This window comes from Simochromis diagramma, unplaced genomic scaffold, assembly GCF_900408965.1.
Source record: "Simochromis diagramma unplaced genomic scaffold, fSimDia1.1 OVJJ01000753.1, whole genome shotgun sequence".
Lineage (NCBI taxonomy): Eukaryota > Metazoa > Chordata > Actinopteri > Cichliformes > Cichlidae > Simochromis > Simochromis diagramma.
In genome coordinates this window covers 1415543-1440005 of record NW_024387523.1, presented here as the reverse complement: position 1 = coordinate 1440005, position 24463 = coordinate 1415543, and the positions used below count along the sequence as shown (strand labels likewise).

Sequence of the window (24463 nt, the reverse complement as noted above, 5' to 3'; positions counted from 1 at the left end):
AGGAGAAACTTCCAGAAGGACAACCATTTCTAAACTTCACCATTCAGGCCTGTGTGGTAGAAGAAAGACAGTTTTCATTAAAAGGCACATGACAGCCTGGCCGAAATCGCCCAAAAATAGTTGTGCCAAGATTGTGAAATAATTCTCAAAAAGAACTGAGGATGTATTTGCTTCCAAAAATGCTTTAACAAATTATTGAACAAAGGCTGAGAACACTTATACAAATGTTTTGTTGTTGTTTTTTTACTTTTTTTTTTTCAAGAATTTTAAGCAAAAGTTTGATATATGGCATAAGTTACAGCCTAGATCAGATGCAGAAGTATAATTCACGTGTTGAACGTTTTTTTGGCAGTTTTATTTATACAGCACCAAAAGTTGCACCAACTGTTGCCTAAATACACTTTATACTGTGAGGTAAAGACCCTGCAGAAAAACAAAGAAAATACCAACTATCAGATGACCCTATATGAGCAAGCACTTGGTGTCAGTGGGAAGGAAAAACTCCCTCTTAACAGGAAGAATCCTTTAGCAGAACCAAGCCCATGAAGGGGCTGCCATCTGCCACGACTGGTTGGGGTGATCAGAGACACTCCTCATCTCTATGTGTTAGCCCTTTGACAGATTGCAACCTTTCCAGGGTGTACCCTGCTTCACACTATGTGGCAACTGGGATATGCCCCAGCAACACTGGATTGGTTAAGAAGAGGATGGTCGGATAAATTATGGAATAATATATTGATATATTAATTATTGTTGTTAAAAGTTTTAACAGTGAACATTTGTGTAAATTTTATGTCAATTTAGTCACAAAAATCAGTCATTCAATTTTAAAATACCATTAAACACTACTATACTAATTATATATTTAAAAAAAAAAATCCGCAAAACAAAAGGAAATGTTTAATTATGAAGGATAAAACAAATAAATGTGTAACCTTTATTTTATGTGGCACTCTAGTGTTCATTCTGGTAAGTTTTTTTTTTTTAATTCAACGTCAGTTTCAAGTAACTATCATACTTTTCTGTTGTTGTTTTTTCTGCTTTGTTTATTTGTTTTACAAATTGGCATTTTCTATTGAAGCCCTGTTCGTAAGTTACACAAGGTGTTTTACGAATTCTATCCAATCAGCTGGCACAGGTAGCGATAGACAGAGCCCTGAGCAAGTCATTCAGCTGTTCTGGTGATAGAGCAGTCTGACAGCCAATCAAGCGCACTAGTCTAAGGGGCGGGGTTTATGCATTGTAGCGGAAGAGAATGCGGCGGTCCTTCCTTTTCTAGCCAACTTGGCTGAAGTCTACCCAGGACTACACCGACGGACTTTATTAAAGTTTCTGCCGCGGTGCCCCCCCAGGTCCTGACATGGCCCCCAGCACGCAGCTGAAGGAGGCGATAGCCGATGTGCAGGACGGCATTCGTGCCATCCTTCTTGGACCTCCTGGAGCTGGGAAGGGGACTCAGGTGAGAGCAGAAATATCCAGACGAGCTAATGAGCTAGCATTAGCTGTTAGCGGCTAGCCTGAAATATAAGTAGTGTATTCTGGGCGCATGGTCGGCGCTAATGCTAGCCTGCCAGGCTTTAGAGCCAGCTGTCAGTCTCTTTATCTCTAGGTATATGTTCTAATCCTCTATGTAATAATAAAATTTACTCTCACAACGACCCCGTTAATGTCTGAGTTTCTGAGAAATTTCAATGCATTATCTGCTTTTAGCTTCACAGTGAAGTGCATACCGAAACCTCTACCAGCCAAATTTGTTACAGCTATTTTAATGTGTTTGTCTTTTTTTTTTCTGTTGGTGCTATTTCGAAATAAAAGTTTAATACTGGACTCCTTCCAAAAGCAGTTTATACATTTGTTATTATAAATTGAGTATATTGTGCTGTTTACAGGCTACAGAAGCATAAAATTGTTTTAAGTTCACAACTGAAACAAAAACTTTTTATATGATATATGAATCAGCAGGAAAAATACATACCCATATTTATAAAAACCTGCTGATTCAGTTTAATACCTTGTTATTAAAATTAGTTTTCCTATTGTTTCTCCTTAAAAACCCGGAGCATCTGTGGTTTATTTTAAATAACGTTGTGTTGTTGTTGACTGGTGAATTTTTCACAATAATGCTGAAAACAGTTCTTGATATTTACATGTAAATATTTTCTTTTGACTGTATTTATTGTTGTAAAATTGTGGTGAAAATAAATCATTTAGTTTAATATTCCTTAACTAAATGATCAATAAAAACATTTACCAGGTAAGACAGTTGCCTTTTTTATTTTTAACTTTATCATTCAGAATAGTACTCCATTTCTAATTTTTTCAGATTTTACTAAATCATCTTTACATATAAATACATCAGTTGTAAATTAGAAACAATAGCCAACATTTAGTACTTGAGAAACCTCCCAGGAGCCTGCAACCAGAGCTGCAGCAGTCATACAGAAATACTAGTGTGGAGAAAACTCAGATGGAAGTCTGAGAAGATCAGTTGCATATCAGTGGGTTTTTCTTAGAATTATATTGTGCAAAACTGGAATTTCTTCAGCATTTCATTGGCATGTAAGGCTCCAGTGTCGCAGTTACATAACTCGGTAGGATTTCTGTTGCAGCTGTGTAGAGCGCTGAAACCCAGATGTCTGTCTCAGTGTGACCTTCGTCGTTGTGTCCTGCGGTTCACTGTGCAGTCCTCTCTGATCAGGCACATGGACGTGTCTGATAGCACAGACACGTGCTGTCAGAATAGATCCATGTGTTTGCTCTCTGATTTGTTTAGTGTTGTCATTTGTTTTGAGTGCTTTGTTTACCCAAAAGCACTCTGTTGCAAACCCCGTTTTAGTATCACCGATATTGGAGCGATCAAGCGTTTTAAATAAAGCTTCAGCGTCAATTTTATTTCTATAACACGTTTCGTTACATGTACACTCAGTGTGCTTACCAAAAGAGATTAAAGGTTCGCAATGCATTAAGAGAATTTAAAAAAAAAAACAACACAGAGTTAAAACACAGCGTTATGTGTAGGTGTGTGAAAATAAAAAGGAAAATGATTAATTAAGTTGTGCACAAGCAGGAATGATAGTTGTTGGTTCTGGCTCATTTAAAAATAAAAAAATTATTTTCTTCAGGATATGTCAAGATTCCCTGAATTATCAATTTTTACTAAATGAATAATCAATAGTATGAATCGGTCAGTGGTGAAAATAATTGTTAGCTGGAGATGTTGAAGTATTGGACATTGCTGGCATCTATGCAGCATATGCTCTACTGCAGTTGAGGCCTTGTCTAAATGAATTAAGCACACCTTTGTTGGTTAAGGATCTTCACTCTGTTATGATTTTAATGAGCTTATATAAATTATAACCTTTGACTTCATTAGTTGCAACATATAAAGAGAATGTCTTCTAATCTTTAATCCTCAGATGAGTTGAAAAAGTGAAAGCTACGCCGTCTAGAAGGTCGAGAGCTCCACAGATCAGTCTGTGGTGCTGAAAACTTTCTTTTCAGAGCCTTATGCTCAGAAACCTACATCATGGTTTTATTTGTCAGTGGTGCAGGAAGTATTTGTTCATCAGTGTTTAGGTCAACAGCCAAATATTTCCTTCAGTTGGTGTTTGGTAGTGATGAATAGTAGTTCCATATTAAAAAACACTTTCTCTCCCCTGCAGGCCCCTCGGCTAGCAGAGAAATACTGCGTTTGCCACCTGGCTACTGGAGACATGCTGAGGGCCATGGTGGCTTCAGGCTCCGAGCTCGGCAAGAGGCTTAAGGAGACGATGGATTCTGGCAAACTGGTAACTGCTCTTCTATTCGTGATCTCTCTATGAACTTTTCTTCCTGTCCCTTTGTCTCCTCTGAGGTTTTTATTGACTTTGCAGCTCGTCATCCCGAGTCTTTGATGACATCTCATGTTTTCCTTGTATTACAATTACTTCCTTCCTTCCTTTTCTGCAGTGATGGTTCCAATAAAGTTTATTAAAACCACATAACCGAATCAACAATAATGCTAAAACAAAACTAATGGTGCGTTCACACCTAACGCGATAGACACGACCAGAGCATCAGGTATACAAAGTCAATGGAGGAGCATGATTGTGACTGTGGGTCCCGCGAAAATTCAGAAGCAGATTTGCATCGCAAAAAAGCAACTGACGCATTTGAAGCGTGAATAAAAGTATGCGCGGCAGTTTGTGTGGTGCATTTTGTGCATTCGAGTTGGGAAGATCTGAACTCCAGTGTCAAGTCGCGCCGCGACAACCAATCAGGAACCTTGTGATGTGATTCTCTGACCTAGTTCAAAGGGGCAGGTCCAGCCAAAGCCATTCATTCTTCATTCAATATGGAGGAAAGGCTCATCAACGCCGTAGCCAACCACCCGGAGCTGTACGACACCAGCTGCTTTCTCTACCGAGAATTGTAATATTATTTTGAAATTTTTGTAATGACTAATGTCTCGGTTCTACTACACAGCAAACTTGACAGACAACTTGACACATGTGGAATTTATTTCATATTATACTAAAGAAAAAATATACTACTATATAGGAACATAGTGAAGACCAATTATTTAAGAGAATAAAGAGAGGTTAGTTTATTTTGGAGGCAAGCTCCATTTATTAAGAACATTTTAAAAAGGCAGGAATGCTCTTTAGAGGTTTATGGGTGGCTCTTAAAAGAGTCGTTGTGGGGAAGTCGCTGGGACTTCAAATGAGAATATATCAGATAGCAGGTATCAATAAAGGACTACCGTATAAAACACTCTGAAGCGCTCTGAAGACTACACTCCAATCCATGATCTGTATGTAGCATTCAAATCGAGTTGTATTAAATCAAGTTCAATGAACTTTACAATGACTATTTTAAAATTTGAGACTGGATCAGATTCACCTATAAAATCATGTTATACTTTTATGGTGGACATGCTCTGCTGACCTGACTTGTGTATATAACTGTTTACATATGAGAGGCACAAATTAATACAGAACAATGAACCCCAAGATTTTTTTGTTTTGAATGGGGAAATGGTGTTGGGATGAGAATCTTGTTGATTTTTAAAGCCATTTTATTCTGTATCATAATAAATTGTTTGTGATTCTGTGGCCACTTAAGTCTCTTTTATGTCAAAATTCACTTCTGTAACATTTTCTAGGCGTCTGTGTGTTTTCCTCTATATTTGTGTCCAGCGCTGTACACACGTTTGTGCAGCTGCTGCAGAGCTCTTTGTTTCCATTTCATCTCCCAGCATGTAACCGAGGTTCCTGGTGTGATTTTTCTGCCATCTGTTTGACTCTCACAGTTTGGTGCTGTTTGCTCATATTTGTGCACTTTAATATCCATTTCCTGTTGCTGTATAAAAAGATTTTGTATTGACATGAAATAAATGTATAAGGCCAAAATATTGTTGCTTGATAAAGAGGAGTTTTTGTGTCCCTGCAGGTCAGTGATGAGATGGTCGTGGAGCTCATAGAGAAGAACCTTGAGTCGCCGGCCTGCAGGAACGGATTCCTGTTGGATGGATTCCCCCGAACGGTCAAACAAGCAGAGATGGTGAGGACTTAATTTATTAGTGTTTTGGTGCGTTTTTAAGGTTGATTTAATAATTCATGAGCATAGTGCAGTTTGCTTTACTTTAAATACAGATTGGCTAATGAAGAGATTAAACAAACTAGTTTTAATGTTGATTCATGAGAACTGAGCATGCTGGTAGGTTTCTTTTTCAGCTTTTGGTGCTCACAACTTTTATACTTTTTTTTTTTTATTACAAGTGTGATCACCAGTTTAGATCGCCGAGGTGAGCTGTGTTTTAGCTCAGTGAGATGAACAGCCGTTCTGAGAGCGGGAGGCCCTAGTTCGAATCCTACTCATGGCAACATTTTATTTTCAGTAGACCGTTCAACTTCTTTAACTCTTTTCATCAAAAATTTCAGCTTCTTCACTTCTTTTAGCACAAATTTCAGCTTATTCGCCTCTTTTCAGCAGACACTTCTGCTTCTTCTGCTGTTTTTAGCAGATTCCACTATACGGCATTCATACTGCATTTTCACAGGAAATGCAACTTTTTCTAGTGTTTACATTTCATTTTCTTTTTTCAGTTTCAACTTTCCTAACAAATTGATAACACACAAACTCTAAAACTACTTTCTCAAATATATTAAACCTAGAACTCAGAATAACCAGGCTAAAATTAATGGATGCAAATAGTTTTAGGTGGCATAATTAATCTGTTTAAAAGGGTTTCGTGAACATTGTCCTCATCTACTTTTTTAAGTTTCTTCAAACTTCACAGAGAAAAACAAAGCTTTTATTAAAGTTTAATTACATAAACCTGAAAACCGTAGTGTTATACAGTCGGTTGTCAAAAAAGTCAGTTTGTACTTTACAGCAGATTTTAGTTATGTTTGACTTCTTGTGTTTGTCTCTTCAAGCTGGACGACTTGTTGGACAAGAGAGACGAGAAGCTGGACTCTGTGATCGAGTTCTCCGTCGCTGATTCTCTGCTGGTTCGCAGGATCTGTGGCAGGTGGGAGTCAGTATGGTAAATGGCCTGTGTTTGTATAGCGCTTTACTAGTCCCTAAGGACCCCAAAGCGGTTTACACATCCAGTCATCCACCCATTCACACACTGGTGATGGCAAGCTGCATTGTAGCCACAGCCACCCTGGGGCGCACTGACAGAAATATGACAGAAAATGATTTATTCAAGACCAGAGAAAGAGTGTGGTTTATTTCTCAGGCGGGTAGCAAGTGGACAATAAAAGCAAGTTGGTGATTTTCCTTCGAGTGAGCAGCTCCTCATTCTGTCAGCGTGTTAAACCCACTCAGGTAGAGTAGATTGATTCATGCGGACGGGAGGTTCTGGGACAGTGAGATGATGTTAAGGAGAAATGGAGCATAAACGCACATGATTAACAAAAAGTAGCCTGTAGGCGATTGAGCATCTGCAGCAAGAAGGTTTGCAGATTCAATTCTTGGAGAAGTCGACGTGTCCGTCCCTGATGGGACATGTTGAATACCACAGCTGCTCAGTGCCTGGCTGATACTCTGAAGAGCTTAGAAAGAAAGCCTGTGTCCGTATCAGCTGCTGATAATGACTTATGCCTTTTTTTTTTTTTACACTCTGACCCATGTGATGAGCCACATGATCAATAGTGGGTCAACAACTAGATTTTAAATGCTTTGTACTCTCCACCATTTGGTTTTAGAACTGAAGAACGTTCTCGAATGAGACGTAAAACGTCCGAGAAGTCCAGTCACCTTCTTTCCTTCTTTAGGTTCTATGATCTGGTTCCAGATTTTAACTCTAAAGAGACACGTGTGCAGAGAAAAAAACATGATACTCTAATATCTGAATAACTTTGATCTAATTCATGGCTCTCAAGCAGCCACAATTAAGATTTTCAATGTAAACACAGCTACTATTTACCAGGTGATGAGCCCACAGAGTAGTCTCTTGATTTTGTTGATCCCCTAACCGCTAATAAGCCTTTGTCTAAACAGAAAATAGGATTGGCAATAGGGCTGTTCGATATAACGATATATATCGGATGACGATATAAAACCGTCTATCGTTTCATTTTACGCTATTGTTTGTTTCGTGGCGTCGCAAAATAAACTGTTTACGGCAATATTTCTTCATTGTTTTGATGGTCACTGTAGTGACTATATTCATTTATTAAAGTTTTCTCTTTGTCTTATCTTTAATATAACCACACTACAGACAGACAAGCGCTTGTTTTTATGCCTTGTCGTTAGCAACAACAACGGTAAAACCATCGCGTGTCCGCTTGTTTATGTTCCACATAAACCTTTCACAATAAAGCTCAAGATCCTGTTGAGACTTTTCAAAATAAACAGAATCCCCAAGGTCCCCGCAGCACGCCGTGTAATAAATACTCACAAAGAAAATGGCGGCCGTTACAACTTATGTCTAAAAATGTATAGTTTCATGCATCAGTTAAAACACTCGACTCCAGCTACACGACGCCCAGCTGGAAACACTTCACGCAAGTCGAGCTGCCCGAGATTCACAGAATTTACAGAAAATGTTACATTTTTGTGATTTATATCGTTATCGGACGATAGATGTCCAAATATCGGGATATGAGATTTTGGTCATATTGCACAGCCCTAGTTGGCAACTAGGTGATGAACACACAGCATTTTGCAGCTGAAGAGGCAGATATTGTAATCATAGGAAGAAGCTAACAAAAGAATGGATTTCAATGCTTGCATTCACAGAGTGGCCACGTCATTCAAAATGTCAGTCTGCATCTGCTGAATGTGTAATAGGGCATCCATAGTCAGTATATCAGCTCCAATAAGTGTCCACACATGGTTTAGGAACTGAATATCAGTAGAACAAATTATATTCGTAGTGGTAACATTTCATTTTAAAGTTTTATCATTTTTTTGTGAAGCACTTTGTGATGTTCATATTAATGTGCTGTGAATTTTACCTTTTGTATTTCTGTAACTATAAATGAAAGTTTACTAAAGTATCTTTAATGTGGATTATGTAGTAATTTGGTAATCAGCCATGTACTCATGGGTTTGTCAGTTAGCTATATCCAGAATGCTAGTCTGCTGAAAGCTGCAATGTCTGAGACTTCTGCAGTGAACTTTGGTGGCGTGTCACCTATGTATGTCGCCAACACCACAGGGTTGTGCGGTTACACGTAACTCCTGTGGTGTTGCTGTATAACTTAGATGTGAAGGTCACCGAGGTTCAAAGTAAACTGGAAATGCATGCGAGTAATGGAGTTTATTCTGGTACATTTCAAAACAATGTTATTCTGAATTCTGATTTATCATTATTCATTCCTCGTTCTATCCCTATTACATTGCTATACATACTGTTACAAGATTTGCATTCAGCTTTTGTTGAGAAAGTCAGCACTGGTGAACTGAAAGAGAAATGTGTTACTTTCTGGTCTGACCTAATGTTTGCATAAGCTGTACATGTTGAAATGAGAGAGAACTGGACAATAAGTTATAATTGTTACTTCTTGTTTTCTTTGGTGTGTTTCTCTCCTTTTACTTTTGTTCTTATGCAGTACATTAATACGTCTAATGATCTACAAAACAAGTCTCAGAACACTCAGTATGAGACTCTGAGCCCTGAATTGAAGCTGACCCACACGCAGACGTCTCTTCAGACATTCATCCACACAGAAACAATTATCCATTGGTGTCCCCTTTCTTCACTATACCCACTCCACATTATTCACACGTCACGCTGAGTAGAAAGCATATCTAGTTTACAGAGAGTCATCTTTCTCTCTGTGGGGGTCCTTTTTGAAGAGACTGCTGCCTTTTAGAGCCCAAGTAGGACAAGGGCATCATGTGGGATGGAAAAAGGGACAGTTAAGTAGTTAATGAGTCACCGTGGTTGTCAAACCTCCTTCGCTCTTGCTCTGATTTCTTTAACGTCCTTGTCCTGTGCTCTGCTTCCGCTTACCATCTTCCCTCTGTTTCCCCAGACTAATTCATCAGCCGAGCGGCCGCTCTTACCACGAGGAGTTCAACCCCCCCAAAGAGCCCATGAAGGATGACGTAAGTACTTTCCACCCACTTAGAAACCATTTCTGGCTAAACTGCCACCCACCGAAAATGACTGCCAGCCTGGAAACCAGCCGAAAGATTTAGATCAGTGTTTCCATGCATTTTAGATTATTCAGTACATTTTCTCAATTAAATAGAGCCACTAATCTGCTCTTAAAAAACAAAATGTATCACAAACGAGTGGAGCAAACAAATCAACTGGAACAAATGATGTTATGCAAGGATGGCAAGAATAAACACAAAATGCTGTTTTTAAATGATGATTTCATTTATTACCTGAAAAAAGCTATCCAAACCTACCTGACCCTGTGTGGAAAAGTAAATGACGCCCCCCAAAATCATGAATTAACTGTGATAAACCAGATTTTTCTTCAACCTCTCTGATAAAGCAAAGTAGGCTAAAAGATTGCATCATGATCACAAGCAACACATCTTGCCTAAAGATGTGTCTAAAGAAACAACCGAGAAACAAAGTCTGTGTCTGGAAAGTGTTACAAAACTATTTCTAAGGCTTTGGGAATCCAGCAAACCACAGTGAGAGCCATTATCCGAAAGTGGAGCAAATTTGGAACAGTGGTGCACCAACATAGCGATTTAACAATAAGAAAGAGACTGGGCAAAAGTGGCATCCACGGGAGATGAACAAAAAAGGCTCGTCTGATATTTAGCAAATGTATCTTGATGATCCCCAAGACTTTAGAGAAAATATCCTGTGGCCTGATGAGACAAAAGTCAAACTTTGTAAAGGTTTGAATCCTGTTACATGTGAAGTAAAATGAATATGGCATTTTATTATTTTTTTTTAACCATTCCAGCAGACAAACATGATGTAGTGTGATGGTCTGCTTTCATGCTTCAGGCTCTGGATGACTTGTAACTGATAGAAACATGAATTCTGCTCCTGACCAGAAAATCCTGGAATGTCAAGCCATCATTTTGTGCCCTGGGTTACTTGGGTTAAGCAGGAGGACTATGATCTGAAACACACCAACAAGTCCTCCTCTTATTGGCTCAAAAATTTAAAAAAAATGTTTTGCAGTGGCCTGGTCAAAGTCCGGACATAAACCTGATTGAGATGTTTTGGCAGGACCATAAACAGGCGGTTTATTCTCAAACTCTCCAATGTGGCAACAATAAGAGTGCGTCAATATCCTCCACAGCGATGTGAAAGACTGATTGCGAGTTATACAAACACTTAAATCCAGTTCTTGCTGCTGCTGATGGCACAACCAGTCATTAGGTTTAGGGGGCAAATACTTTTCACTGGCTGTTACTCAGTATTGGGTTGAATACTTCACTCCTTCATTTTATTTTCTGCATGTGGGAACTTGTCTGCTGGCAGCAACTGAATAAAATTTGTGTGGCGACGGCGAGAAGTTTCTTGTCTGCGCTATTGCAACAGGAGATTATGACACATGTACTAAATAAAAGACCAAAGGTCGTGTATTAGGCCTCCTTTGTTTAAACAGCCATCTACTAACTTGATTTTTAAAAATGTTTTTAAAATAATGAAGTGCTAACAAGTTGTTTCAGCCTGGCAGATGGCAAAAGTTCATTTTATGATGGTTAAAAACACATTTCACCCACAAATGCGTCTGCTAAAAAAGACCTGAAGTTCATTTGCTGTTTTAATACGAGTTTGGAAAAAGGTCAGTGTGAAGCTTTCTAGAAACATGACGGTAGAAATTGTGATTATAACTAATAATAATGGTTTAAACAACGAGTTTCATTTCTTTAATTATATTAATAGTGTGAGATGGTGGTGTGCTTCAAAGTAGAGTTCAACCAGTGTGTGAGTGGAACAAGTTGGGCGTTGACCATGTCTGGGTTTATCATACATGACCGCTCGGGTAGCTTAACACCTCCCCAAGTCTCTTTGCTGACTTATATTTAGTTCATCTATGTTAAGGACTGATGAGCTTATAAAATGAGCTATCTGTCATCCACCCACGCGTCACAAGAACCAGTACTCCTACAGTGTTTGTCAGAATTTAATCAAACTTGATGAACAGTTAGCAGGTCTTCACCGATACCCAAAAGCTGAGTCGCTGCCTGCCAGCCAGTGTGTCCTTTCTCACGTTTTCCTTAAACACTTTTCCACTCTTTACGTCTCCATTGTGGTAGTCCATGATATCAGTTGGCTGCTTTACAAAGAGTTTCTGATTCAACAGTCCACCGTTCTCCGATTCCACCTGCACTTTAGCTGTGACTGTAATTGTTTGTCTGCTCTTCAGCAGACTGGAGGGCTTCTTTAATCAGAATGTGCTGCAGGTGGAAAACAAGTTCAGGTGGCTGTAGGGCAGAACAAGGACTACCAAATTACAAACACTACCTGTGTTTATGTGCATGGAGGGTTTAAGGTTTGTGGTTCGATACCTGGCTGCTTCAGTCTGCATGCCAAAGTGTCCTTGGGCAAGTTGTTCTCCAATGCCTTTATTGGAGTATAAGTGTGTGTGAATGTTAGATAAGAACCACTAATGTGTAGAAAAATGTGTTTGCATACATGAGGCATGTTTCCTCTTTGAAATGTAGTATTCGATGTTCATTTTCACACATCCTGTTACTAATAAAGTGACATGAGTCACATTAGAAGTGTCTGCTCTTCAAATAAACTCAAGTTGAAGTTTTTTTTTTTTTTTTCTTTTTTGGCAGTCTAACCGTGCTCCGTCTGCACACATGCATTAAAAAGGGGAAGCAATACAACTGGAAGTTATAATCTCATGTTTCTTTCTGCTGTTGAAGATGCGGAGAAAGAACTGTAGAGAGCTTTGAAGTTTTCCTGAGATTGTCTCCTGTTTTTTCCATGAGTAGATTTCTGTGGATTAAGGAATGTGCAGCAGAGAGACTTAATTTTAATTATTCAGTTTCTCCTTTGGGTTTTATACTTGACGTTCCAACGACTGTACAGTTTTATGCTTTAGTGAAAATTGCAACAATTCAGTCTGTGTGTGCAGATGTTTAAGGTGCTGTTGAACCTAATGTAGCAGAAACTAGCACCAAGCTGGTTCGTGTGTGTGTCGTTTGAGCACACATTTTGCACCTTGCACTGTTGTGATGTGGTAATCATGAAACATTACATGTAATGAATGTCCGATGTGACTGGGACCCACAAGTACTGTGTAACACGAGTGTTTCAAAAGTGGGACATGACTGCTGCTGCACCTTGGAGTTGTTTCGGCGTGTCGTTCACCTCCCAGCTTTTGTAATCAGGTGCTGACAACAGGCACGAGTCTGAGTCTGCAAGCAGGTCTGTCTCTGCAAGTGTTTGTTGTCGTACATCAGTGCCAGAGCACAGGGACTCACAGCCAGCACAGGGGGAGATTAATGCGATAGCTTAAAGGAGAGATTCTGCAGAAAAACATCAGATCCTAAGTCGGTGCTTTGATTCCTGTTTCTGCTGTTTTTCTTTTTTCTTTTTCTTTTTAAAAAAATTAGTTTGAGGAACAACAGCTTTTGTAGTTATGGCAACGTGGTAGAAACCTGACTGCGAATGATCATGTTGCTATGTTGACATCCCAGTGCACAAAAGCAATGTTTAATGGTCAATGAGTGACCAGGGCTTAATGCTAGTCCTACTGCACTATTTGTGCATGCACATGCATTGCATTTAACTCTATATTGACACAAAAAAAACAATTTGGATTGAAAACTCATTGGTGCTGTGCCTTTTATGGTTAATTGAAAGATGTTTGGTGAAACACTATATTTAGTATTGAAACGGAAACAACAAATCAAGTGTTCACAAGGTTGGGGGGGGGGGTTTCTCCCCTGATGAAATATTGTACCAAGCACAAATTGAGAAAACTTTCGCTTTGAAAACTGTCGAACGCTATCTGCTCAGTTTCCGATGCAACAGTTCATTTGTACAATTTACAGTTAAATACAGGACGTTTTATATTAAATCAGATATTACTTTTTTTTAATTACATTCCAATTACATTTTATTTGTATAGCACCAAATCACAACAACATGTGCATCAACTCACTTTATGTTGGAAGGTAAAGACTGTACAATAAAATAGAGACTGAAACAATAATATAACTCGTAAAGTAAAATTGTATGCATTTTGGATTAGTCGTGTGATATTTACATTTTTTTTTTTTAATCAGTTCTTGCACAACCGATCGTGTTGTCGGGCATTTCTACTTTTAACGTGCTTTACACTTTGTATGCAATTTTTTATTTATTTATTTTTTTAAATAAAGCAAAAATTTCCAAAAAATCCTGTTTTGCTCGCTTACAGAGTAGAAACAAAGAAGAAGCCGTTGTGTATGAAAGAAAGAAGGCAGAAGGGATAAAGATCTGCGAACTCAGAAGAACACAGTTTCTGATTCGTCTCATGTGTTTTCTTTTTTTTACTCTGCACTCAGGTGACGGGTGAGCCACTGATCCGCCGCAGCGATGACAACGAGAACACCCTGCGCTCGCGCCTGGAAGCCTACCACCGGCAGACGTCCCCTCTGGTGCAGTACTACAGTGCCAGGGGTCTGCACACGGCCGTCGACGCTGCCCAGAACCCAAACGTAGTCTTCGCCTCCATCGTAGCCGCGTTCTCCGCCGCCACGGAAATGCCCGCTCGTGCCACAGCCTGTAAAGACCAAGTGTTCTTCATTTAAAGTTTTCCTTCTTTGCCGCATTGCCCTTCACCTGACTGTTTTCATGTTTTTGTTTTGTTTTCTTTCCCCCCGCGTGGTGGAGATTATACAAGAGTGGATCGAGTGTCAGAGTGGCAACAAAATGTAACTTTGAAGTGTAAACGGGGAAGATGGAGACTCGGTGTGCTGTCACGGCTCAAGAAATTCAGCAGCAATGCATCATCAATGTTACAGGAACAGAGCGGATGTAGAATCGTTTTCGTTACTCTTCATCACAGAAGAAGCCAAAATAGAGCTCATCGATTAGCACCACGCTGCTGCTTTTCACCGTAGAGATGTGAGAAGGTTTTGACATTTAAGCAGTGCAGAACGCCGTGCATGTTTGTATAGATGCTCCTCACCAGAGCGCATTTTGAAAATATTGACATTTGTTGCATATTGTTTGCCTTTGCTGGACAGGTTTGCTCTTGTTTAATCAATGGCTTTGCCCTTTTTTTTCTTCACCTTTTCTCCTAATGTTAGATTAGATCTTCTGTTTTTCCAAACCAGCTGTACTTGCTGCTCCTTCTTGTCCCTGAATGCATCTGAAGTGCAAGAAAAAGCAAAACCGGAAATGGAGTGTGTCAAAGTATGAATTATATTCTGATGTTAGAGGTCTGCAGACTGAACCTCTGCAGCAGGGATGCAGGGGGAAAGTTGAGGCACAGTAATGTTTGTGGCAACAGCCTCAGGTGTGTTCTGAAAACAGGAGGGTGAGTTCTTGGCCACAGATTGGCCCCGTGGCCAATGACGCACTCAAGTACACAATTGAGGTACTTTAAAACCCCGTAGTGCCCAACTGCTGCAATTTGCATCAACAGCGATACTCACAACTCGCTCAGATCTAAACACAGGTATGATTGAAAGTCTACTTTTATATTTAGTATTGCTTTAACTTCTCAAGGCCATCTGTGTCTCTGAGACTCGCTGGTAATCAGATTTCCACTTAACTCTAATGGCAAAAAAATAAACGCTGCTTATAAGTTGAGCTTTACCTGACATAAGTTGCGTCATTGTTTAGCATCAATTTAATGCCGACATTTGCCAAAAATACAAAAATGAGTTTTGCAGTACAATTTATGCACCTATGTGTGAGAGTTTAAAGCTGTTTTCCCTCGTGTACTTCAGTCAGGTCAGCGTATTTTTTCCACAGGGGGCCTTTTTCCCTCGCTAACTGTGAAAACACCAGCATGTTAGCTGAACCAGTCACAAATCTGCTCAGTCTGACACACACTGACTTAAAATGTTTTTAAACAGAGTCAGCAGATCAAGACTGGAACATCAGTTTGCTCTCATATTAGTGGTATTGCTTTCAGTGCTTAAAGGAAAAAAATAGCTTGTATCTTCACACTTTGACCGCCTCAGTTACTGATAAAGATCCTTAATGCACTTCTGTTTTCTATGCAGAAGACATTGTGCTTTACCTAAGGCTACGTCCACACCATCGTTTTCTCTCAGTTTTGGCCTCCCATCCACACATTGCTGCCCGCGGTGGGTGTGGTGCAGCACGCTGGCAGAGAGAAAAGCTCAAAAGTATGATTGCACGTCACTAGAGGTGATATTGGAAAGTACTTGTCGCCACAAGTCTTTTGCCTTTAAAGGCAAAAACATGAGCAGCCTATCAAAACGTTTAGCAGAAGTCCATCACACACGGAGAAATGCACAGTTTTCGTTTTGTATTTCATTTGGAATTGCTCCACTAACTAAATGATCAGTTATCTAATATATAAATGTGATTACTGATTAAAAGCCTTAAAGGTCTTAAAGGTGTGTACATTATTAAACTCTTGAGATGCTGAAACCATCATCTGATCTGCAGCTCAGAAATTACCATTATCAGTTTTGGATCATTTGGTGGTTGGAAGTAATGATAAAAATACTGGATTGATGAGCAGTAGTCCTAAGATTTGTAGTTATGCCCATCCCTCTTAAAGATAGAGGCCTGGAGGAATGCAACTATCAGGCAGGGTCTAGAGCACATGTGTCGAACTCCAGGCCTCGAGGGCCGGTGTCCTGCAGGTTTTAGATGTGTCGTTGATCCAACACAGCTGATTTAAATGGCTAAATGACCTCCTCAACATGTCTTGAAGTTCTGCAGAGGCCTGGTAATGAGCTAATCATTTGATTCAGGTGTGTTGATCCCAAGGTGAGATCTAAACCCTGCAGGACACCGGCCATCGAGGCCTGGAGTCCGACACCCCTGGTCTAGAGAAATTGGTTGCAGTAGCTGGGAAACAGCTTGACAGTGGATCCAGAAATAGCGATCTATTGATATGTGGGAAAGTGTAGAACAAGACTCATTTGTGTTTCCTATTATAGTTTGCTACAGAAGTGATGAGTCAGGAGTGGAAAGTGGACACTTCCTTCCCCCAAGTTGTTTCCCAGAACGCACTTCATCTTTAATATGTCGTAATACCTTTAATTTTTTAATCACTATGTACTTAACTGTGAAACAGGATGCTCACTTTTTGGCATGATGTCAGCTCAGCCTGTTAATACCAGTAATATTTTTGCAGCGTTTACAAAGTTTTGGTTCCAACATGTTGTTTCCTTGACGCTGATCCTGGAATTTTAATAGTTCGAACCGCTTCCAAGAATCTGTCAGATAATTTCACGTCTGAATCTGTGATGACTGATTCGCAACCAGATAACTGACATTTCAATTTAGTCAGCATGTTTACTGCCGATGGGTAATTAGAAAAAAACACTCTTGGGGTTTTTCTCTGGTGTTTAGTTCCTAAAATAACTGTGACCAAACTTTAAGAGTTCTGGGAAGACATGAAGACTTTTAGCGGCTATGATTAGATTTTATGATAAAACACAATCACCTCGCCACTCTTGAGGTGTAATTTTTCAGCCAAAGCAGGGATCTGTTCATGCAAAACCTACTACCTGTACAGCTACAGATAACTAAGACTTGGAATGAAATGTTTAGCAGATAAAAAGCAAGATGGTTTCCTCTAGAGTTGGTCGAGACCAAAATATAGTTTAAAAAATGCTTGAATGTTCTTTGGCTGCAAGATGTGTAAAGAAGCAAGTGTTTTCTTACTGTCACTGTATCGACTTAAAAGGGAACATGCTGTGCTAATTTCCAGTTTCATATTTACCTTAAACTGGGCTCAGTTCATCCACTGAATGAACTGAGCCGGTTTATCTCCTCCTGCTTTTTTTATCAGCTCATAATCAAGGCTTGAGCATCAGTTCTGTGGGGCTTCTGCGCGCCTGAGAAGACTATATGAAACACATTTCCTCTCAGTGGCTTCAAACAGATCCAGGAGTACAAAGAAACATCTCTGAATTGGAGTTGTGTGAAGTCTGGGGACTTTTAAAGATATGAATATGTGCTGTATGTGGAGAAACATGCGTGCAGTAGTTGAAATTCGGGCCATATTTAATGAGCTTGCTGTGTGTATTAGCAACAGTGTGTGCTGTATATATGTGACAGAAAATGAGGAAAAGACACTACTGTATGTCAGTGTGTATAGTGATTCAGCTTGGGTCTGCTGCCCCTAAGTGGCACAAAATCACTTATTGCAGGGTTGATATGCAATGCAGCTCCACATTAAAGAGTCGTGAGCTAAACACACACAATGAAGCCATCTCAAGCTCCTTTTTTCCCCTCTTAAGATGCCTGTTTATTATTTATTTTTTTTACTTCAGAGGTCTGAAAATGGAGATCAAAAGTTACATTTTTAACTGTGAACTTTATTTTTTTTAAACTTGTGTTTCTGCTGTGCTTCAGGCTCTCAGCACTGACATCACTTTGTGTGACGTCACAAGGATCAGACATGAGCTGAACAGTAGATACTACAAAGAAATGTTTTAAGTTCAGTCTTTTTTTGTTTCTGCAGCTCCCAAAAGTTGTATTTTATATTTAACCTTTTGTTTTTGTTTTGATGGTGGCTGTTTCAGATCAAACAGTTGTAATCTAAAAGGAAAACCAGTAAAAGAAACGAACGCCTTCACACTAAATAGAGACTTCCAAAGAATACTGTTTAATCTCGTTTCATCTCATCTTGTTTCTGTAGTTTCCACTTATTTTTATGTTCGCTGAAGCAGTTTTAGCTGTAAAACATTTCTTTTTTTCTAAAAATGTTCTTCTACAAACAACAAAGCCTTTAGGTTTTCCTGTTGTATCCTCTTTGTGCGCTCATCCTTCACTCCTCTGTTCCTCCTTGACCTTTGGAGCCGCCTCCTTCCTCTGTAGTCACCTGGTGTTCAGTAGGAGCTTCTTGCATGCAGACTGTGTTACCTTCCTCTTTCCCTTGAATGCTGATGCATTTTTAGTCTCTCCCGGCTGTTGTGATGAAAAACGATAACAGATGTTTGGCGCTCCCGGGAGGCAGATTTCAGACTGTTACTCAACACAATGAGACGATTTCATGCTAAATTTACCTTAATATTCCATGCCGTGCTTTGTGATGCCTCCAATGCGTTTTGTCACTCTTTGAAAGCTGTAAATGTACATGTGCTATAGTTTAATCTGATTCGAAGTCTGGATGTTTTTGTCCACCTTAAATGCATTTTTCTTTTCTTTTTTTATGGGTTTGTGAGATAGGCAGGTACATTTTGTTTGACCGAGGAAGCTGTTTTTGAAGTCATGCCTGGTTACGTTTTCTCTAGAAATTCACTCAAAACTTTTCTTTCCTTCTCCCCCTTGTCTTCCAGCTGGTTGAGTTCAGAGCTGCTTCATGCCCACCGAGGCGAAGGACTGGAGCTGGCAAACAGCTCAGGTGGGCAGAAAAACGGAGGGGAGGGGCAGGCAATAAGAGGGGACTCCTTAGACTGAATAAGTTAAGGTTGTTTTGGGGTTTTTGTTGCACATTTCTATTTCAAGTAGATCATGACAGGAATAAACAAAGCCATCTTGTTGTCACAATCCTCACGTTTTCCCTTCTAATAAATTTCCTGCTTTTCTACAATCATCAAATGTTGTGCATTTTGTTTTTCACTCGAGTCTCAAATTCACTTGGCCTTTAATCCGAGAAATAAAATCATAAAATATCGTGTAGGAGTACCGTGACATTTCATGCACATTTTCTATCGAGTGTCCGCACGTTTGTTGCTTGTCGTTTGACATATCATAACCTGAAGTGACACATAAAAAGGTTAGGGTTAAAGTCAGGCTATCAGTAATGGTGTGCAATGAGGAATGAAGTGACTTCCTATTTAACAGTTCCACATATCACACACTGATGTCTGAAGGATGTAGGACCTATATGAATGATGAGAAATACACTAAATTGGACTTGCTCATAAGATGTTTTCAATTTATCTCAGAAGTTCAGAAATTGAAAACAACATATAGAAAATAGCCTAAAGGTAGTTCAGTAAAATAAATACAGGATGACAAAATTGCTCAATACAGTAAAAGGACCTCGGTTAAACAGAGGAAAAGCTTGTTTGTTTTTAAAGCGGCGCAATGACCACAAGTCAAAGTAAAATAAATTTAAATACTGCATAAAATGGACAAAATGGCTTATTTTTATTAAAAGAAATACAAGTCTGGTAAGAATCGGTGAGTTTGTGCGTAAAAGTGATCGACAGAAACACTTATAATAATCCAAATGTGATGAAATAAAGGCATAAATAATCACTTTCAGTTCAGAGCACAGCACAGTGGAACTCAGCTTGGTGAGAGGAGCCAGAGTTTCCATGACCATAGGCGCAAATCTGTCAGGGACACATCAAAGACGTCTCCTCATTAGGTTGGATGAAACTTACCATCCAACCTTTAATAGAGCTAAAGTACGTGTGCAACATCTGCTGCTTGAAAACATCTTGGAGCTTAAGAGTGATATATATCTGAATGTCATCTGCATAGCAGTGTTGGAAATTTTGATAAATGCTCAAAATGTGCTGAAGAGGAAACAACAAAGGTCCCAAAACAGGACACACACAATAGACGAGATGTGAAAGAGGACCTGAACAACAGACTGAAAGACATTTTTGGACAAAGGTGCAAGTACAAGGTCAAAAGAGCACGAGGATGTTTTTATTGAATGAGTGATTTTTACCAACTTTCTAAAACAACAGACAAAGCAAACAGACACCAAAGATGGTGAAGGAGAATTTATATTTTTCACATCACTGTTTCTGTTTGTTATTGAAAAAATTACGAACGTAAGCATGCGGGTTAGGAATAATAATATCACTAACCGTGTTGAATAACCTTTCAGGTTTGCCTCTTACCTTTGAAATCTGGTTTGAAACATCGGCCTCACATCTCTCACTAAAAAAAGACTAACAGATCTTTTAGAGCAACACGTTAGCAAGGAAGTGAACTTGTGAACGAGTCGATCTCCACGAGCAAGAATGCTTTCATCATAAAACTGTCAATTATCCAAGAGAAAGATTATAAAACAGGAACTAGCATTATCTAAAATGAAAAGACAATGATTATTAACCTCTTAAGCACCCATGCACCCAAAGATGGGTGCAAAAGGGAGGAGATCATGAAACCACTGGGGCCTTAACAGGTTAAAAGATTTGTTTAGGGATTGTAATCACTGTAAGGTGTTTGCTTGCAGCCAGAAGGGTTTGTCTGAATCCCTGAACTCTACTCGAGGTGCTGAGCGAGCACTGCCTTAACGTGTTGATCCGCTGAGTCATTCTGGGTCATTGCATATTATTTCACTGTGGTTTTCTTAAGAATGAAAACATTCAGTGGCCTTTCGTGCCCTGTAGATGGGGGCTTTTTCATTCTGGAAAAGATTGCTTAAGATGGAGATTGATGCTTGGATCCTATCACTGCTGCGCAATCTAAGCAGGAAACTGTTGAAGTTAAGTTTTCCATTTGTTTTTGTTGTGATTAAAAACATGTTTTTTCTAACACAGGAAGGAAATGACAGGTTTCCGAGTCTTCGTGTAAAATATAATGAAGCTGCTGTCACTACACTGTTTCCGCTTTGAGCTAGCATGGTGAAACTTTCCCAGAGATGGTTAACACAGCCCTATTTCTAAGGCAAATGTTAACTGAGCTGCACTGCGTCTTACACCCAAAACATACCAGACTTGTTGGTCTATTTAAGTTGCACATGAGTGATGTTTAGTAATCATATTTGTAGGGAGTGATGAGCTCAGAGCCTTGACACCAAACTCTTAATAGTAATCCGCAGCCGTCATGAATCATCCCAAATGTGAGTTGTCTGACTGAGACGTCAAAAAATACTAAACACATGAGTTAAGTAGCAATAAACATAACATGATCAAAGCTAAAATGTAATTAATTTTAAACTTAAAAGTTGAAGCAAATTGGTTCTGTTTACCTTTTAACCCTCAACCATGAAGCCTGTACACCTCACACATAAAAAAAAAGTTTTTTACATGACCTTTGAACAAAGATTGAACTGGAGACTTCATCAATGTGACAAAACTTCAGTTTGTCAGCAGCAGTTATCAACACAAATGCACAGGTTTTTAGGTGTTATCAGCTGTGCAGTGCTGTGAAAAACTCTTTTTCTTCTATAAGAATTAGGAAGATGAGTAGCAGCCAGGTGCATCTAATCAAATGCAGGAAAACAATCATCTGTGTGTTAACAAACCATCGCAATCTTAGACGTGGCAGCAAGTTCATCCCAAAATGCAATGCTCAGAAAAACTATGACAAACATAAGAGCTGCATCTCAGACTCCACAGACCTCAATCAGCATGTTAAATCTTAAAGCTCACGATAGCACAAATAGAAAAAGCCTAAACAAATATGATCTTAATATCTGACCGCATTGCACAGTAGGACATTTGACGAAACCCAAACATGGAATAAACACCTCATGTCAATGCAGTGCAAATGCAGTGGTGGAAAGGTGATTTAGCTACAGGACCTGGTTACCTTGCAGTCATTGATTTGACCATGAACTTCTCCATATACCAAAGTATTCTAGAGTCAAAACTGACAACTAAAGCTTCTCTGAAACTGGGTCATGCAACAGGACAACGGTCCCAAGCACAGCGGCAAATCTACAAAAGAACGGCTCAAAAGGGAAACAGTCCAGACCTCAAACTGACTGAGATGCTGTGAGTTGACTGTACATGAAAAAATGTCTGCAAGCTTCATTGAACTGAAGCACTATTGTGAAGAAGAGTGGCCCAAAATTCATCCACAGTGACGCGAGACTGATACAGTCATACAGTAAACAATCACTTGTATATGCTAAAGGTGCTTCTACAAGCTATTGAATGGTGAGGTGTGCTTAGTTTATCACAGGACTGCATAGAGTTCTGTGACGTGACCTGAGACATTTCTTTGAATGCAAAAGACTTTGTTGATAATGAAGCTGTTAGAGCTAACAAACCAACAGACAAAGATCTCGTTGTCCAGAATTTCTGTTTTAGCCAGGTGTTAAACTGAGTACATGTTGTCTCTATGTTTTGAAATCTTTAAATTGACTCAATACACTAAATTCATCTAAATTTCAGATCTAATTTTAGTTTCAAACCTTATCATCAATGGAAGCCACTTGGTTTTTCTCCTTTCTACTATGAAATAATGTGTGTGACCTGTAATGAATATCCCTGTTGGGAAAAAATAGACTAAATAAGAATATAAAGTAACATCAGACAATGACAACCTCAGTTTCTCATTTTTATCAACTAATCCAATTAAGGAAATCAACCAATAGGACTGTTACGGTTTATGAAACCTGCCTTTTTTGACTTTATCCTTTTTCTCCTGCAAATTAAGTCAGGTGAGTTGTTGATTCTAGTCTTAAATATTTAATGTAACCTGTTATTTTGTCTGAGATTATTTCACTGGTGCAGTGTGAACATGTCTGGATAAGTTGGAGGTTTAAAGACAGCACAATGATGGTATCAGTGTCTTGGAGCTTTTGTGTATATGTTACTGGTTTTCAGTCAAACTAGTGATAAGAAGCACAAAGCTGTTTTTTATTTTATCAGATAAAATAAAAAGAGCCTGGAAGTCGGCTTTATCAGTGATAAGCAGCAGATAAGGGCATGTGAACTTGTCTGAGCATAAAAATCACATGATCACCTTAACCCAAATGTCATGCCTGCAGCTTACCTGCAGCTTAGTCTGAAGCAGCAGCTGCATCCTGCAGAAGTCACCTAACCCTCTCTAGAGGTCACTGTTTCTGAGATTTGCTTGTAACTCAAATGTGAAAGTGCGTTTTTTCCTTTTGTATTGTTGTAAACTGAAAATATTCGGTTACTGATCCTTCGCATTTAGACTAAGCATCAAATAAGTTTAACTTGTGAATTACAAAAAAATAAGAAAAAGGTTTTCTTTTTGGTCTTTACTCAAATAAAAAAAAATTTTGGAAACAGGAAAAGATGACACGCATCTGGCATGACTCATACTGAAAACCTTTCCTCCTTTAATTGTAGGAAAAGGAGAGTAACCAATAAGAACAAAGAGGTTCTTTTAGAAAAGCCGAGCACAGAGTAGTCACCCTGGATTATTGCAAAGCAGCACGTGGGCTCAAAGCAGTGACGGTTAACCCCTCAACATACACTTTCTTGCATTTTTATCCTGGTATTATATGTTCTTGCCATTGCTTTGGTTGCTCTTTGTTGGATCTAGGATTTTTTTTTTAATAAAACACAAACTATTAACTTGTATGGGGTAACGTCTAAGTTGTATTTTAAAGGTCAAATTATTTTTGGATCAAAAGGAATTTAAATCTTCTGAACTGTAAGCTTTAAATTGATTGTAACATTATTTTTTCCTCACAGATCCACATGTGTTTATATTATTTATGTTTACTCTGTAGTTTCTCTTGTAAGGTAACGTATGTAATATGGGATTGCAACATTTCTGAATAGTTGTGCGTATATATCTATTGTGTCCTTCAAACAAAGCATGTCATAGTTATCTCCTGTTATCAGACTGCTTGTTGATGATATATGTTTGTATAAGATGTTATTTAAGACATGACATTCCAGTCATGTTTCCTACGTGAAGAAGTGTGGCTGGAATTCAAGGCTGTGTTTATTAATAGGTGAAACGATTACTCACTATTAGTATTTTTGTTCTAAAATGAAAGTGGAATCATTTCAGGGTCTGGGGAAATATTTTCCTTCATCATCATTTCTTTCATCGTGTCTCTTTCTACCTCTCGCTCCGTCTGTTATGTTAGAAAGACTAACGTGTTTCTTTATCTGAGGTGACTCGATGAAAGCATCCTCCTATTCTTTTCACATTTTAAATGCTCCCTGTGTGCTCACTATAATGAATCCTTCCCTGGTCTCTGATCAGGTCCCTGGTAATTTTAAGCCACTTTTTAAAAACTCCAAGTTCGACCCGTCTCTTCTT

The 24463-nt window shown here is 39.0% G+C and overlaps 1 protein-coding gene across 1 annotated transcript; it reads left to right on the top strand.

Annotated features, from left to right (window-relative positions):
* The first annotated feature begins 1265 nt into the window (after positions 1-1265).
* On the top strand, positions 1266-19120 carry ak2 (adenylate kinase 2). Its single transcript, XM_040020902.1, has 7 exons — positions 1266-1459; positions 3663-3788; positions 5431-5541; positions 6420-6514; positions 9474-9546; positions 13927-14146; positions 18859-19120. Exons 1-7 carry the CDS (start codon positions 1361-1363, stop codon positions 18864-18866), a joined length of 732 nt encoding a protein of 243 aa, XP_039876836.1. The 5' UTR covers positions 1266-1360; the 3' UTR covers positions 18867-19120.
* The last annotated feature ends 5343 nt before the right edge of the window (positions 19121-24463 follow it).

Bases quoted from the DNA above. Each gene is read 5' to 3' on its own strand.
- ak2 (XM_040020902.1), top strand. From the start codon at position 1,361: ATGGCCCCCAGCACGCAGCTGAAGGAGGCGATAGCCGATGTGCAGGAC. The intron at 6,515-9,473 runs GTGGGAGTCAGT...CTGTTTCCCCAG, and splicing joins GTTCGCAGGATCTGTGGCAG to ACTAATTCATCAGCCGAGCG. The intron at 9,547-13,926 runs GTAAGTACTTTC...CTCTGCACTCAG, and splicing joins AAGAGCCCATGAAGGATGAC to GTGACGGGTGAGCCACTGAT.